General features: G+C 43.2%; 1 protein-coding gene across 7 annotated transcripts in view; it reads left to right on the top strand.

The window, feature by feature from the left end:
* The window catches only part of FNDC3A (fibronectin type III domain containing 3A), a 459,441-nt gene that overhangs the window by 302,492 nt on the left and 138,818 nt on the right, over positions 1–18,131 (top strand). For all 7 annotated transcript variants that reach the window (XM_073613177.1, XM_073613181.1, XM_073613178.1 and 4 more), the window contains 4 exons: positions 1,859–1,935; positions 9,634–9,865; positions 12,757–13,020; positions 14,504–14,562. In XM_073613177.1, the coding sequence (XP_073469278.1) occupies positions 1,859–1,935; positions 9,634–9,865; positions 12,757–13,020; positions 14,504–14,562 (632 nt within the window). The remainder of the gene's footprint in view (positions 1–1,858; positions 1,936–9,633; positions 9,866–12,756; positions 13,021–14,503; positions 14,563–18,131) is intronic.

The following is an 18,131-nucleotide window of genomic DNA, read 5'->3' as shown; positions in this document are numbered from 1 at the left end:
ATAAATGTTTACAATTCACACTTGGGCTAGGTTCACACTGCTTTGATCCGACTTTGATCCCCAGTGCAATCATGCAGTGCAACTTTGATGCAACTTGGATAAAGGTTTGTATATTTTATGGGGCCCAAAATCGAGCGGGAATCGCATGAAAGTAGTACAGGAACCTTTTCAAAATCGCATCCATGCTGAGTTGAATTGATGTAAACAGGAATCATTGAAAACAATGTGATTTCTATTGTCATGCGGTTCCGTGCGACTTAAGTTGCATTTGAAATCGCACTGTTATGAACGGAGCCTTACTGATGCTCCTCCTGCAATAGCAAATCAGTATGTCTTTTGTCAGTAATAACCTTGTAGTTTTCCTTAATCTCTCACACTTTCAGGAGTGACAAAGGCTTTCTGTAGTAGGCCATGTATTGGTCCTGACCTCACCAAGGTGTCTGACTGCTACCTGTAAAGCCTGGCTGCTGTGTCTATGGGGGGAGTGCCTGCACATTATGAGTTTTGATGCTCTGCACAGGCAGAGAAAACCCAGTTAAGCTGGCCATATGTAGATACCGTATACATGGTTCGAAATTCAGCCAGTTCAGCAGGGACCGGCCTGATTTCATTCCATGAAAGTCAATCTACCGATCAACGTCTGTCCAACCATCCTGTCAGGTTTTTACCAATCGATCAGTCACGCTGCTAGCAGCACTGATCAGTGTACTCTGAAGCCAGGAAAGTCTCCCCACTGTCAGAATTCAGTAACTCAGTGAGAAGGATTCCTCCATCCACATTTAGACCCCTTTCACACTTAGCGCTAGAAATAGCACCTGTAAAGCACTTGAAAACTGCCTCCCATGCCGCCCGAATGTGAAAGCCTGAGTGCTTTCATACTGGGGTGATGCGCTTGCCGGATGTTAGAAAAAGTCCTGTAAGCAACATCTTTGGGGCGGTTTAGAGCGCTCCCAAAACACCCCTGCCCATTGCAATGAATGGGCAGCGCTTCCAAAGCGCCGCAACATGGGCGTTTTTAACCCCTTCTTCGGCCGCTAGAGGGAGTTAAAAAGTGCCCCTCTAGTGTCTGAAAAGAGCCTCTTAAACAATGGTAAAGCACCGCTAAAACGAGCATCACTTTACCGCTAACGCACATACGGCCCCACTGCAAAAAGGGTCTTAGAGTGTGGATGGGGAAATTAGGTCATTAAAAAAAAAGACTGTTTAAGTCACCTTCGTTTCTTGCTGTCACATACAGAGCACTAGAGGCTTCAAAAGCAGCAGCCTGACACCCTAGTGGGCCAGGAACAGGGAGATAGTGGTGCAGGTGCCCAGAAGTGTCAGAGGTTTAGGAAAACTACAAGCTGTTACTGACAAAAGGCTTAATGAGTTGCTATGCAAGGACGGCATCGTTAAAGTGACATAAAATTCTATTCAAGTATGTATATTTTAACTTGCCATGTCTACTCAACTGTAAATGTAAAGTACACTTACCAGTGGCATCTAGATTATGTTAGCTGATCCAGCACCATAATCCAACTTCACAATCAAAATGTTCGTACAATTTATTTGTATGTACTATTGTACCAATTAAACTGGGTATGTCTTCAATAGTGTCACCATGTTACTGATGTTACTAATGCATACCTGTTAATGACATGAAACTTAAACTTGAAAAAATGAACAAAACAAAAAAGTAATTCCTGTCATTGGAATGGACTTTGATATTAAGTGTGATACTTGATTGTGCTGGATGCTGATTATTGACAGTGACTAGCTTTTATCACATGATTTCATGTTATGTCCTGTATATTAGAGGCTTTGGTTTATCATTCTGCCTATTCTTCTGATTTTGTTTTTTATTCCTGTTTTTCTGTAGGTCCCGCTCAGGTCCCCATGATGTCCCCAAATGGTTCAGTCCCCCCAATCTATGTGCCTCCAGGTTATGCTCAGCAGGTATGTACATTCTAGGTAATCACACATACACACTGCCATGCTCTACTGCCCTTTTAGACACAGCATGTTGGAGAGCTCTGAATAAGATGCACTGCTGAAACAAACTTGTATCTATGGCCTCACGCACACCGGTGGTTCGGCCCCTGTGCATAAACTTGACGTTTTTGGACATCTGGTAAGCACAGATGCAGCGGCCAACCCCACTGCCAGCAGCCTGTCAAAATCTATGACTGGCTGAAATACTCCGCAGCTGGACATTGAATGAAATGGTACTCGCGCTTACGGCCATGTGTCTTCAGAGACGTATGCACAGTACAGCGTCCAGATTTTGACAGGCTTCTGGCAGAGAGACAGTGTGCTGCCTCTCCTAGGTGCCCAAAAATGCCAGGATTTGATGCAGATAGGTCAAATTGTCAATGTGCATGTAGCCTTAGAGAGACTGCTATTAGAGACGCAACCTATGATGCTGCCTTGACATTACAGAGTTCAATATGGTGCAGTTATTGGAAAGACTGCAAGTTAAGCCGGCCATAGTCTGTTCGAATCTTGGCCAAATCAGCAGGGACCACCCATGTACGGACAGGCTGAATGTACCCAAGTTAAATTGATCGATCAACTTTGGTACAACCAGCCTGCCAGATTTTACATGCAGTTATTGCTAGTGGCTGTTATAGCCGCTAGCAGTATTTACTGTGTTCTCCCCGCTGGGAGGACACAATTGCTCCACGGGAAGTTTTCCCCCCATCGACACTGAAAATGTTGATAGGGGAATTGAGGGATTCTCTTTCCTGCAAACCCTTGGTTGCTCCATGTATGGCTGGGTTTAGAGTGCTATAACACTTTTATGTAGTCGTATGTTTTAATAAGTTGCCACAGCTAGCTAAACTTATAATCAGGATTGTAGTGGGAATGCCTAGTCTATAAACTAAAGCTGGCCATGTGTAGTTAAACTTTCCTTCAAACATTCATGCAAAAGTCTGGAAAATGGTTTGGGCATTTAGTCATCTTTGAATAAACCAATTTTAATTTGAAGGCAGTTACAAATTTCATTCTGATCTGCTACTTGAATGGATTCCCAGACTTGTTAAAGAACAACTCATGATACTTGAAAAATAAAATACAGGTTGAGAAATGTATACCTTTGCGTTGGGAGGGCTCCCCCCGCCAGAACACACTGATCAGTGCTTACAGCCTTTATCTGCAAGCACTGATCTTTTTTGGACTTATGAACAAGTTGGACCTACGAACGAGCTCCCTCCCAGAACAGAACTTGTTCCTAAGTAGGGTACATGCTGTATTCTATATTTATAGATACGTTAAATGTTCATCAGCCAATGGGGCTGTTCTGGATATACTATATGCAGGGCTTTTTTTCAGGGGGAACCGAGTTCCACCACCTCTGGCTCAGACCTTTTGGTGCCTGCTCTCCACAATCACTTGTAAACAGAGAAGTCTGGTTTCTGTGTTTACAAGTGACAGCTCTGCACTCTGTATGTAATGCAGTCTTGGTATTTAATGCCCCTTTAAGACCCTCCTACTGTTTTCGTGAAATTTGACTGACCACACCCACTATTTGATATGATTTGGAGGGTGTGTGTAGGGGGAGGGGTTTTGTCGGGCCTTGGTTAAGTTCCAGCACCTATTGTTTGAGAAAAGAAGCCCTGACTATATGTAATGTTCTTTCAAACATTCCTCTATCATACATGATTTTTTCAAAGAAAAAATGATCACCATGAAAGTTCTAATTCCAGATAAAACTTTTCCTAGCAAATGTCTTACGATAAGTGTGGTTTTTCCCTACTGAAGATCATATTACCAGTTAGAATTTCATTCACTCCAATAAGAAATGAGTAATATTTTCCATCCTTCACCTTGATCAATTTTCATCAAAAAAGATTGTTGATATGCCCACATTAACATTTAGAAAATCCAAATAATGTTCCGAAAACAAACGTTTTCAAACAAAATTCTACTGGTGTATAACCAGAGATGTCACTATGGAGAGCAGTAGAAGTGGGTTCAATGCAAATACAGTGCATGCAGATTTTATGTTCTAAGTGGTTGTTTGACTTGCGCTGACCATGTAACATGACCCTAATGCAAATTCAGGAAAAGCAACAAACCTTTCAGTAAAAAAAGTACTGTTTATATTGGTGACATGACCCTTACAATCAAACACTTGTGGGAGAAATTCGGGCCTAAATTTGCACTCTTTTTTCCTAGCATGACATTAACCGTGTAGTTCTAGACAAGGTACACAAACTCCAGTAGGACCTTTGTATCGCTAACATTGCTGCTGTGGTAGGGGCAAGCACAGAGGGCTTTGCTCTTTGAGAAGCAATATGATACCCCAGCTCCACTACCAATATGATGATCTAGGAACTGTGATCTGGTGCTCTAGCCAGGACGTTGAGGCCCCAAAATGCAGTACTTGAATCAGAAAAGGGCTGGTGACTCGGAATCTCTTGAATAAAAGTCCTTTATTAGGTTGCATGGGTTACACGGGCACAGGCTACTCTGACGTGTTTTGGCTAAGAAGCCTTCATCAAAGCTTCATGCTTTGATGAAGGCTTCTTAGCCGAAACGCGTCAGCATAGCCTGTACCCGTGTACCCATGTAACCCAATAAAGGACTTTTATTCAAGAGTTTCCGAGTCGCCAGCCCTTTTCTGATTTAAGGCTTTGCTCTTTCTTGACTCCCAGTGATCTTGAAGCAGGGTAGGTAAAAACAAGTTATTCTTAAGCCGGCCATAGACCAATTTTTTTCTTGCAACCACAGTCCATGTTAATAGGGGAATCCATCCCATGGAGCAATTGTGTTCTCCCTGCGGGGACGGCTCGCAATAATTGGATGTAAAATCCGACAGACCAGTTGTACCCAAGTTAATTGATCAGCTTGGGTACATTCAGCCTGCCCTTACATGGTTCGGATCTCGGCCGGTTCCTGCTGAACCGGCCAAGATTTGAACCGTCTTTGGCCGACTTTAGCACAAAGAATTTGTTGCCCACAAGGTAATTCCCACTAGTTGCAGCAAACAGTTTCTAACCGCAACTGTGTCACATCGGTGTAACATGCTTTAACTGTTCTGAGTGCCAGAACTTTTTTTGTGATAAGCATTGCCATTGTCTGCTTTATTTCTGAGCACCTTGTAAAGGAGGGTTAGGTTGGCCATAGATGGGCTGAACCGGCTGAGATTCAAACCATGTATGGGCAGGCTGAATGTACCGATCGATCAACTTGGGTACAACCAGCCTACTGGATTTTACATGCGTTTCTTGCAAGTGGCTATAACAGTTGCTTGCAATACCCACTGTCTTCTCCCAGTGGGGACGGCTTCCCCTGCACCCCGCTGGGAGAACACAATGGCTCATCGGGTGGGATTCCCCTGTCAAAACTGACTGTTGACGCTGGGGATTGAGCAAATTTCTTTCCTGCAACCTGTGGTAGAAATTTGCTCTGTCTATGGCTGGCCTTTAGATGCACAGAAAGCAAATCCTATTATCTCCAATATTTGATGTAGGATATCCCTTGGTTATTTTTAATGGGACTGACCGAGAGAACACATTATTGCAGTTGTCTTTTATTCGATAAACTGAGACATTTTAATAGGTTTTATGTATTATTTAAATAGCTCTGACATTAGAAGCTCTAGAAAATGTTCTGTTTAGACTTGAGATCTTCAACATGTTTGTTTTATTCTCAGTTATTCCCTTGATATGTTTGCAGAAACTGAAACTAGTGGTGAATGGCAAATATCAATTTCCATTGTGCTTGGGTTGGCCTGCCTACCACTTCACCTTTGCTCTGGGCGGGGAGGACAGTTTAGTTAATCTTTAAAAGTGGAGATAGCTCACACACAAGCAAATATGGATCCAATTCTGATGATGTGGCAGCTGAATGAATGTTCATATCCTCTATTTAATCAAGCTAAAGTATTTTAATACTAAAACACTGATAGCGTGCACAACAGGAATTTTTTGTAGGTGAATGATTTAAGTGTAAAACTAAAGTTGATTTTTTTTTTTTTAAGGTTATCAACAGGGTAGGAAATGGTTAGGAACCCTATCAAGCTATAGTTACTTATTTTGTGCTGTCTGTCACTTCCTGTCTCAGACTCAATGCTATGTAATAAGAAATTTCTTCAAAGGGAGGTGAAGGGATGAAGTTCCCCAATGAGGACGCAGACAGCAATAGAAACCTGTCAAAGGTTTTAACGGCGTCCTTAAATTGTAAAGGTTGAAGGTTTTAAACAACCTTCAGTGTGCAGCAGCCCCCCCCAATACTCACCTGAGCCTGATCTTCCTCGAGCAATGTGCACGAGAACCTCGGGTCTCCAGGGACTCTCCCTCCTCAGTGACTAAGACAGCAGCGGGCTGTCAATCACAGCCAGTAAGCCAATGAGGAGAGAGAGGGGGTGGGGCAGAGCTGCAGCTCTGTGTGTGAATGTAAAAGAAAGAAATGCATTGATTCAATACGTGAGAATTTCCCAGAATTCTATATTCAACCACATAAGCATTGCAGTGAACAATGATATACACACAATGTTAGTCTGTGTGGTATGTTACAGGGCCATTATCCCCCTCCCCAGTTGTGAGACTGGCTTCTGTCAGACGAGGAGCTGTAGGCCACAAGTCAGCCGGTAACTACCTAATCAACAGTTTTCAGTCGGTTTTCGGCCTGTGTGTACCTAGTTTAAAGAAGAGCTCCAGTCTCCCCAGAAAAAAATGTAACGTCAGCAGCTACAAATACTGTAGCTGCTGACTTTTAGGCTCGGTTCACACTGGGGCGACTTGTCAGGCGACATGTTATAAGGACACTTATTTGCCCCTCAATCCAGTGCTGTCCTCACCCGACCTGATTTTTCAATCGGTTTCGGTGCAGGCGGGAGCATCTTGACTAAGGGAAATCGGCAGTGAATCCTTGTGGCTTCACAGTTGGCTTCCAACTGTGCATGCATGAGCCATGCTGCCCTTTGTGAATGTTGCTTCAGACTTCTGGGATCTGTGATGTGCCCCAGAAGTCTGCAGGGGAAGGAGGGGGGCTGAACGTCGCCTCCGATTGCCACGGCGATCCAGCCGGAAGTGGGAGAGCGAGTAACTGTCAAAATTGGGTACCTCCCAAAAAGTCCCAAATGTAAAGGAGGCAAGGGGGTGGAGGAAGAGCGGAACTTCTCTTTTTGGTCTGTGTGGTGCGTTACAGTGCCGTTCCTTCAAATTCAACACCAACACACCAGTAAAGTATTTGACCTGAAGGTACATTCCAGTCAACTTGACCATTTAAAACAAAAGGGGATATCCGCACTAGATATGTGAAAAAGCAAGAAAAAGGCTGGTAGGTGTTAAAGAACAGACCGGGTCAATAGATAAAAACCCCCAGTACCAATCAATATAACATAAAGTGCAGCGCTTTCCAAAAAAATGTATACATATAACATGATGTCAAAAATGTATAAATTGTGACAACAAATAAAATATTCAAGTTCATCAAAAAAAATTGTCCATAAATATCCAAACAAAGAAGAAAAAACTCCTTGGGCCCAGGTTCAAACTTGTGTGAACACAGACATCACATGTGATTCGCACCTGCACTGCAGTGCTGATCGCATGCGATGTCTGTGCAATGTGATTTCAGCCATACAACTCGCAACTCACACCCAGGTGATCTGATTCCTGTGAGAGTTCACAGTACCCACTGTGATCTGTGAACCGATCTGGGGGTGTCATTAACATTGACGCCCACAGCAGTTTGCAGGGGGAACCGTGTTGTAATCACGCTGGTTCCCGCATCACTACAGTGTAAACCTAGGCTGAATGTGAAATAAAGTTCCAGTGTCTCAGAAGAGTAATTTCTACAAGTGGTGAATAATCATAATAGCAGTATGCAAGGGACAACCGGCTTCTCCGAGTCCTCTGTGAAACCACCACCAATGTAAAAGATAGCAGCTTACCAGAAAACAATGGCTTCCAAACTAATGGAAAAGCCAAAAAATGCTTTAGGGAACAACTTTCCCAGGTTAATCCATAGAGGTGCTTGCGGTCCTGGCATAATTCAAATTGTGATCTCATACATGATGCATATGCATTGAAAATACAAAAGATCATAGTGTGATACTTTTGTTATTCTGAAGAAATCCATGTGTGTTTGTCTGTGACAACTTGACCATTTAGCATGGAATTATATTCAGCAGACTATCCAGCCATGAATTGTGTGTTTTAATCCATATATTACTTGGGTACACCAGGCCATTCTGTTGGTAACCACTACCCTGGTTTTTGGAAACGTGCAATCTTTTTCTGCAGAATCGCATAATATGTATTGGTTAGCATGAGATCAAAATAGAAAGAAAATGCAGGTTAGCACAACATCATAGAGAGTTGTGCGTGAACTACAGGTCCATAAAAATGTTAGTGTAATTATGCACTCTACCATAATTGCAAGAGAATATTTGTATCCCTGCTACATTTCCACTGTAGTGTGCATAAAAAATTGGGAGGTGCAGAAGGGTTGGACAGAGAATGCAGCTGGGTCAGAAGTTTTGCAAGCCATTGGAAACTTTAAGGCCTTTACACATGTGGCACCCTCTAAAGAGCAAACCATGTTTGGATTACTCTGCAGAGGGCATTTGACAGGCAGTGAGGAGGCATTCTATCACCAACTCACCACCTGTTTGAATCCCTTAAACCCCCGATTGTGGGGGGTCCCAATTAAATGGTAGTAAAGGTAAAAAGTTCTGTGCATTTTCTGAACCTTTCCATGTCTGCTCCCCCCAGCCTCCCCTTATACTTACCTGAACCCAATCTCGATCCAGTGCTGTGTCTTCGATTTGCCCCTGCTGCTGTCAATCTAATTCTGTGAGCAGAGAGGGGGGCAGGGCTGAGCACAGTGCCGCTTGGGATTGAGCCTGCACAAGTGCCCCCGTAGCAAGAAGCTTGCCATGGTAGCACACAGAGAAGATGAGGAACCAGGAGCGATGGTGGGAGAAATGAAGAGGATAGGGGTGCTCTGTGCAAAACCATTGCCCAGGGCAGGTAAATATGATATGTTTGGCAGGCAGTACTGCCTGCTGCTGCATCAGCCGGGATAATTTTTGTCGCACAATGATGCAAAGTGTCATGATCGCAGCATATGTATATCCCTCTCTTCTGTCTTTTCAAGCTTAAGCAGGAGCAGTTAAAGGAGGGGTAGTGCCACTGTGGTGACCATAACCTGATACCTGTACAGCATGGGTGTTGGCTTACTGTCACCATGTCAAAAGGACAGGAATATAGGTGGTATTACAATTAGTGTTATTGGGCTGGACAGCTGCACTCCAGTAACCCCCTTTAGGCCCCATTCAAAGTAGTCACTGCATGTGAGTCGCACATGGATGCTGTGCAGTTCCAGTGCGCTTCACATGCAGTTCTGTGCAGTGCGATGTTTGGTTTTTTTGTGGGGGGGATGCAAGTAGCTGGTCTTGCCTAGGGTGCAAAATAGTCTAGCACCGGCCCTGAGTATGTGGCCCCTGTGCCAGACAAGGCAGCTTCCATCAGTGACTTCCAGGACAAGTCAGAAACAAGTTTAATTTGTGAGTGCCAAGCAATAGTAAATATGCTATTAAAATTATTCAAATGTTGAATTCATCAGGGTTTGGTACAGAAGCTATGCAGCAGGGAGTAAGCCTGGCTCAGCTCACATTCTCCCTTTTTCTCCTCTTTGTAGGTTATTGAAGACAATGGTGTGCGGAGAGTCGTAGTTGTTCCTCAGCCCCCCGAATTCCACACAAGTGGCCATGCAGTTATACATCGACCTCCACCCCCTCTGCCAGGTTTTATTCCTCTTCCCGCTATGATGCCACCGCCTCCTCGTCACATATACTCTCCGGTCGCTGGAACTGATATTGCCTCTCAATATACGCCTCAGTATCACCCCACACAGGTATATGGAGATTTGGGTAAGTACTCTGTCTACTATGTCTGTCTTTTTATTTTACAAGCTATATTTGTGTTTTTTGGTTCTAATTGGAGTTTATAGGAACCAACTATGCATCAATAATATAGAAGAATATATTAGTTGAACTATACACTATGCATGCAACAGGCCTATTTATTTTGGGAGACAGTGGGAAAAAATTGGGTGGGAAAAAGTTACACCTAAAATGTGTCTATTAGAAAGGTTTTTTTTGGTCACTTCCAGCACACGCAGTCTCTGGACATCTGCTCCTGCATTCCTGTAAAACTTTGACATGCAGCTACCTTGTCTGCATTTTTGCCATGTGCTGCCTTCATGCAGCTTGGGGTGGATGCAGGTGCAAAAACAATTTCCTCATTCATGTAGTATGGGTGCCAGCGCCATTGTGAATGAGCCCTAATCCAAGCTAAATGCACCTCAAAGCATGCTGCATTTACCTGCCAACACAATCCCTTTAAACTTGTTGTTCGCGTCACAGGCACAATAAAACATTAATATAAGGACTCTATAAGATTGTTGCAGTCTTGTACCATCATCCCAATTTAAATTTTTCAATGGAGAGGAATAGAGAAAGGGGGCTGTTAGGGAATTGATTATGATACATAATAGAATAAAATCCATGTCTAAAAATGTGCAAGGTGCATTAAATACTCGTATAGTGATATATTAACTACTTCAGCCCCAGAAGATTTGGCTGCTCAATGACCAGGCCATTTATTGCGATACTGCACTGCGTCGCTTTAATTGACAGTTGCGAGTTGTTGCCAAACAAAATTGACGTCCTTTTTTTTCCCACAAATAGAGCTTCCTTTTGGTGGTATTTGATCATCTCTGCGGTTTTTATTTTTTGCGCTATAAACAAAAAAAGGCCGACAATTTTGAAAAAAACACAATATTTTGTACTTTTTGCTATAATAAATATCCCCAATTTTTTTTAAAAAAAGCTAATTTTTTCCTCAGTTTGGGCCAATATGTATTCTTCTACATATTTTAGGTAATAAAAATCGCAATAAGCGTATATTGATTGCTTACTTAGTATGAACAACAGATCACTCTCCTCACCCCTGACAGCATGGAGATCTGTCTGTTTACATTGCCAGATCTCCGTTCTGTCTCTGTGTGTAACGATCGTGGCTGCCTAACGTGAGTAGCGCCCGCGTATGAAAAAGATGTTTAAACCAGACATGTGAGCTATCGCCATGATCGGTAGAGCGAGAGCAATAATTCTAGCCCTAGACCTCCTCTGTAACTCAAAACATGCAACCTGTAGAATTTTTTAAACGTCGCCTATGGAGATTTTTTTACATTTTTGGTGCGAGTACGACCCCACCTCCTGGGAATTGGTCAGCTGCAATATAATGTCTGCTTTTGGGTTTACTGCTGCTTAAGGTTTCATGCACACTAGATGCTCAAAAACTGCCAAAAAAATGCTAATAGCATTTTTTGCCCACATTTTTGCAGTGTTTAGGAGTGTTTTCATAAGGTGTTTAGGAGCAGTAACATTTTTGTTAAGGAGCCACGTCCTTAACAATGGATTACTCATCAGCTGTTCCCCGCTGGCATCTGAATGTAAACAATTTAAAAAAAAAAGACAGCTTCCGCCCCCCCCCCCCCAATCCATACCAGGCCCTTCGGGTCTATTATGAATTTTAAGAGGAGCTCCACGCCCCCCCCCCCCCCCAAATCTATACCAGACCCTTATCGGAGCATGTAGCCCGGCAGGTCAGAGAAGGTCCTGAACCATACAAGGCCACATGCCCACCCCACCAAATCACCATGTCCCTATGTTGATGAGGAAAAGGGCCTCTTCCCCCACAATTCTGGCCAATGGTTTTGGGGGACTTATCGGAATCTGGCACATCCCCCCCATGTTGAGGACATGTGGGCTGGGCGCTCGCTCATCCCCCTCCCCTCCTGACCTGCTGGGCTGCATTTTCGAATAAGGGTCTGGTCAGTGGCGACAGTTGCTCAATATTTTGGGGGGGCAAACAAACCTGCCCCCCTCACTCACACCGCTGCAGCCGCCACCAACCCCCCGCGGGGGACAGAAAAGAGGCGGCGATCATAGGACTTACCTTAGGAGTTCGGTTCCCCTGACTGCTGGTCACAGGCAGTGCGAGATTGAGAGTATGCCGAGGGAAGAGCCAGGGCTTCTCCTCCCGGCAGAACAGGAAGTGGATCCTTCGACTCCCTAGCCCCGCTTCCTGATTGGTCGGGAGGAGAATAGAGAAGACAATAGCGAATATTTACTATTGTCACACAACTGGGTGGGCTCTGGGCGCAGGGCTCTGGGCGCAGTGCTCTGTGCCCCGAGCCCACCGTTTTTTGAAGCTAATTAGAGCCTTAGACTCTAATCATGTGCTTAAAAAAAAAAAGGACCCCATTAAAATCCATGCCTTCGGTGCCCTATGTGTAGATTAGGGGCCGGGGCGTATGGACGGGCAGCCACTGGGTCTGGTATGGATTTGGGGGGGGGGGCATACTTTTTTCTTTGTTTGGTGGAGGGGGTTTTAGCGTTTGGGTTTTTTTATTGCCGGCAACTGTTATGTTTACATTCAGCTGTCAGCAGGGAACCCATCATCTGTTGTTAAGGATGTGGCGGCCCGCTAAACACCACCTGAACCACCGCTAAACCACCTAAACACTGGGCAGCAAAAACAAAAAAGCTCAATGCAGCTGCTTGGAGCTTAAAAATAAACTAGTGTGCATGTAGCCCAACTGCTTGGTTGGAATAGTCCATTTAAACTGTATAGACAGAACTAATAACCTAAATGGTGTTATCAATGTTTTTTATAACTTAATTTGTATGCAGATTAGATATACAGATTTAATTTCTCAGTTATTTCCTGCAAATCCTGTGTTTCGTTTTTCTAGATCCGCTATCACATGGGAGGTCCAGTCTCAGGGATGAGAGGTCAAGTAAAATACATGAGAGACTGCAGAAGAAGCTAAAGGACAGACATGGTGCGCAGAAAGACAAGCTCAATAGCCCCCCATATTCACCCAAGAAAAGCCCTTCTCCAGTCAATGAATCCAATGGCATTATCAAAGGGCAAAACAGTCCATCTCTAAACACAGGACAGTCCAAGAACAAGCAGAAAGGGAAGACATCGGCCCAGGTAGAAGCAGAACCGCCAGGTAATTATGACCATAAAAAGGATGCCAAGAGCTGGTGATAATTAAGGATGATTTATCATATTGTGCAAACTCTTAGTGCATTGCTACAACTTTAAAGGGATTAATAATGCTTTTTTTTTAATTTGGTGTATTTTTAAACGCCAGTAAATGTGAGATTTTAAAGTACTTGTAGAGGAGGTAAGATATTTTATAAATCTGCAGTCTACACATTCTCCTAGCATGTCTGCTTATCGTTTGAGTAGCTACCTATGTGATGACTTACCTCTCCCTACTATAGATCCCTCTCCACAGAAGCAAGCTCTGTCACTGCCTATAGTTGCCCTAGACAACAGTAGGATGTACATTCATAAAACATCTGGTTAGAGAAAAGTCCACCATGCATATCAGTTCTTCCTTGAAAACAGCCAGCCAGGGGGTCTAAAGAAGCTTCATTGTTAATGTAATTTCCCAGTCTAATCATAGCTACATGAATTGGGTGATAATCCTAAATATGTGTAATATGATAATCGCTCGATTCATTTTAGCGTTTCTTAGCAAATTAAAAAAATGCTCAAACTCCTGAAGCCAATTTTTACATGTGGTGGGCAACCTCTTCATTACAGCCTGAAGGACGGTGCCAAACATGAAAGTGTTTCGGCGGCTGAATTAAAAAAAAAAAAAAAAAAATTTCTCTATCTATGCTATTCAGTGTAGATGGACGAATCTCCCGCTGTGGTTTTTGTATTTTGATAGCTGGCATCCCTGGCTGTCCCGCTCCCACTTCCGGCCGAGTTTGCCACAGCAAAGTGAGCCGGAAGTTCATCCCTCTCCTCCCCGCAGCCAAGCCCATTCAGAGTGCATCGCGATTCTGGCATGCACAGTAGAAAACTGGCTGTGAATCCGCAAGACTTCACTTCCAGTTTTCCTTAGCTGACATGGCGGCACCAGCACCCAAGAGCCGATTCAAGAATTGGCTTAGATGAGGACTCTGGATGCCTGGACAGGTAAGTGCCCCAATAGTAAAAGTCAGCAGCTACAGTATTTGAAGCTGCTGACTTTTAACTTTTGGAGGGGGGGGGGGCGGAACTCTGCTCCTCTAGATTGTAAGCTCTAACGATCAGGGCCCTCTGATTCCTCCTGTATTGATTTGTATTGTAATTGTACTGTCTGCCCTCATGTTTTAAAGCGCTGCGCAAACTGTTGGCGCTATATAAATCCTGTTTAATAATAATATTAATAATGAATGGACCCTAATGTGCTTCAAGGGATTTTTTATTGCACTCAGTGAGAGCAGTATGTTATCATGTAATCATTGATGCAATATCAAGCTAGCTTTAATAATTTAGTTTATTTGTATATAAATTCAGATAATTTTTTTAGTCATAATAATTTTGCCTTTAACATAATAAAACTGAATATATTTCACAGACCATCAGTTTTAGCTTTTAGTGGATAAAGCACAGTTGGAAACCTATCAATATAATTGTATTTGTTTCTGTTCTAGAAAAAGATGAAGAAACAAAAGCATTGGAAGCACAGCTTTCCAACATTTCAAAGCCAGTGGTAGGTACTCTCAGATACAGGTTTGTTTGTGTTTGTGACAAAATATTCCCGGGATGTCCATTTTGGTGTGAAGCTGCCACACTGCAAGTTGTCTGCTTTTGTGTTTGTTTCCATTTGTAATATCTACAATACCCCAGCTAAGACTACTTTCATACTGAAAGCGCTGGCCGTTAGCGCTAAAGCGCCTGAAAACCGCCCCAGTGTAAAAGGAGTCTAAGGTATTCATAGGTACTTTTGATGTTGCTGTCGTCTGTTTCAACAGAGCTCTGTTCACCTAGTCCTGAACTAGAGACCTGCATGGTCCAATTATCATAACCACACCTAAAATTCCTAAAACATTGAGAAAAGAACAGTGATCTGAGTGAAAAAAGTCAACAAATCTTGAAAGTTCACCCCACTCCCATCCCAATAATAACCTTCACTCTGCTCCCTACAATACTCTGTTGTTCCATTGGAACTCTCACAAAATACCCAGTGCCCCCATGAATGGGTGTGTGGGGGGGAGCACGTGATATTCTTCTAAGGATGCAGCACTTGGGCCTAACCGGCCACTAGGCCAGAACACTGTCACATGAGGAGGACGTCATCAAACCAGCATAAGCTCCAACATTATCCAATACAGAGCTTACTCAGGGTTGGAGAAACAGAGCACAGGGAAGGGGAGCATAGGTAGGTCAGGAGTTGGGTTTCAAAAGACTGCTACTTTTTCTTGAATGGAGAGTGTATAATAACCCAAAACAAATGCAGCACCGCCTACTACTATTCATAATCACATTAAAAATGCATAAATATATAAACCTATCATGTGATCAAAGTGTGTACTTAAAGCGTTCCACCCAAAAAGGGAAATTCTGCTTTATGGCCTCCTCCCCCCTCCTATTTATGTATTGGCACTTGTTTTTTTTTGGGGGGGGGGGGGGGGCAGGTACCTGGTTTTGACTGGTACCTGCACCCACTTCTGCTCCGACTATCTAGGAGATCTGAGCGGAAGTTCTCCCCCCTCCCTGCAGTCTTCTGGGACGTCACAGGTCCCAGAAGACTGCGGGGCAATTCACAAAGTGCAGTGCGGCAGGCACCCAGCTATGAAGTCACAACCTGTCACTGGGTGTGTCCACAGTGGGGATGCCGGTGCTAGGGACACAACACGGATGGAAAGAACAGCTCAGGTGAGCACATCGCTGGATCCTGGGACAGGTGAGTGTCTGTTTTTAAAAAGTCAGCAGCATCAAACTGTAGCTGTTGACTTTTAATAAACACCATTTTGACTGGAGCTCTTCTTTAATACATACGTGCAATCCAACAAATAATCATATCTGCAGCACATCCAGAAAATATAACGTGCATAATCTAAATGTGCAGTCCAGCAACAGTCTATAAATGCACCGTGATTCAATTCTCTTCCCAGTGCAAAACAAATGATGATAATTCCTAAGAAATCCACTGTGAAATGTGCTTTCTTTAACCCCGCTCTTCTGGAGAGGATCAGACCACTGCTGTGCTTTGCCTTAAAGGGGACAAATGCACAATTTGGCCTCACAGTCCACCCGAGGTCTTTCATTTGAGGTGCTTTTATAAACTTGCACATTTATGTTATGAGCGTTATATTTTCTGGATTTGTTGGAGCTATGATTATTATTTGTTGGATCACATACTGTATATCTACTGTACACACTTTTGATCAAATGATGTGTTTATGTATTTATGCATTTATAGTGTGATTATTATGGTTGCACCGATATCGTTTTTTTATCAGTAAGTACTTGACCGAAAGTATCAGTATTCATACTCGCTGATACCAATACTTTGCGGTGCAATTTGCATCAATACAAAATAAATGGGTGCAAATCGCACTGCAAAGAATCGACTGAGATTTGAACATTAATGCGGTGAGATTCCTGTCCGAAACGCATATGATTGCCTACGCCGATCCTCTGTGTATAGAAAGGGAAAAGTGCCATCTAGTGGGCAGTTTACTAAAAATGTTAGAACTCACATTAATACATATCTGGTCAAATGCAAAATCTGCGTAAGGGTCCTGCCGATGATAGAAAATCATAGCAGCTGGAGGTGCTCACAGGGCTGGAGGAGAAGTTCCAGGACCCCGTGGGTGTAGGGCGGAAGTGATGCCAGCTTGTGGGCAGACCGCCTATACAACTCCTCCAGCCTTATGAGAGCACCCCAGCGGCTGCGATTTTCTATCATCGGCGGGACCGGGAGACCTATTTTGCATTTTAACTGTACTTAATGTGAGTTCTTACATTTTTAATAAACTGCCCACTAGCTTGCGCTTTTCTCTTTCTATACCCACACAGGAGCAGTGGGAGAAATCGCATGTGATTCAGACAGAAATCACGCCACATTCCTGTTCAAATTGCATGCGATTCTTTGCAGTGCGATTTGTACCCATTCATTTTGTATTGATGCAAATCGCAAAGTACTCATGAAAAAATGCACTGTATCAGCATATTCCTAGTGATTATGGATACCAATTGATAGTGGTATGCAGCTCTGCACTTGTTTTGGGTTATTATGTTATATATGTTGAGTCGCATTAATTAAATGCTGGCTTGCAGCCATTTATTTGTTTATATTGCTAGTGTATTTTTTATAAAAAAAAAAAATTATATATAATTTTTTTTTTTTTTCCTTAGTTAGTAGTAGTGGTCAATCAATAGGGGTTGTGCACATTGTTTGTTTTTTTGTTTTTTTTATTATCATTGATGGAGAGTGTGTCAGTCTTTTTAACCTTGATGCCGCCCTTGCCTTTTGGTGTCTAATGTTGCAAAGAATTAAGCATGCTTAATGTGCTTATCACTATCTGCACTGGAAGTAGTCCCTATTTCCTGCAGATGGTACTACAGTATATGGGTAATCAACACAATACAAGCCTTGGAATTCCGAGTTCACACACTAGCCTCTAGAGCAATGATAGCGAACCTTGGCACCCCAGATGTTTTGGAACTACATTTCCCATGATGCTCATGCATGCTGCAGTGTAGGTGAGCATCATGGGAAATGTAGTTCCAAAACATCTGGGGTGCCAAGGTTTGCCATCACTGGTGTAGAGTGAAAAACCATTGGAATGCATTTTTCAGCACGTGGGAAGTGTTTTATTCTATTTCCAAGGTCTCTAAACCCATTATAATCAATCTAAATGCTAGAAAATCAAGTAAGTCCCCAACTTCTGAACGAGTGCCGTTCCAGGAGCTCGTTTATAAGTCCAACAAAGATCAGTGCTTGCAGACAAAAGCTGGTGGGGGGAGCCCCCCTGTCCGAACACAAGGGCACAGCATTGGAGGTCGCTGCACCAGCATTGCTTGTGTTGGTACGGCGATCCAACTGTGCAAACACATGTTCGCATCTTTGAAAGTTTGCAACGCGAAGGTTCGCATGTAGGAAACTTATTGTAGACAAGTCATTTTTGTAATACTTGAAAGTAATATGTCTTTCATATATAAAATAAATATATATTTTCACACACACCCCAATGCAGGGTTGAAAGTAAAATAAAGCTGTAGAGTAAAAGAAGATGCTGTATACTTACTCTCCCTAGGGCCCTTGTGTTAAAA

This window comes from Aquarana catesbeiana, linkage group LG02, assembly GCF_042186555.1.
Source record: "Aquarana catesbeiana isolate 2022-GZ linkage group LG02, ASM4218655v1, whole genome shotgun sequence".
Lineage (NCBI taxonomy): Eukaryota > Metazoa > Chordata > Amphibia > Anura > Ranidae > Aquarana > Aquarana catesbeiana.
Note: the sequence above shows the minus strand (reverse complement) of the source record. Positions and strands in the feature narration are given on the sequence as shown.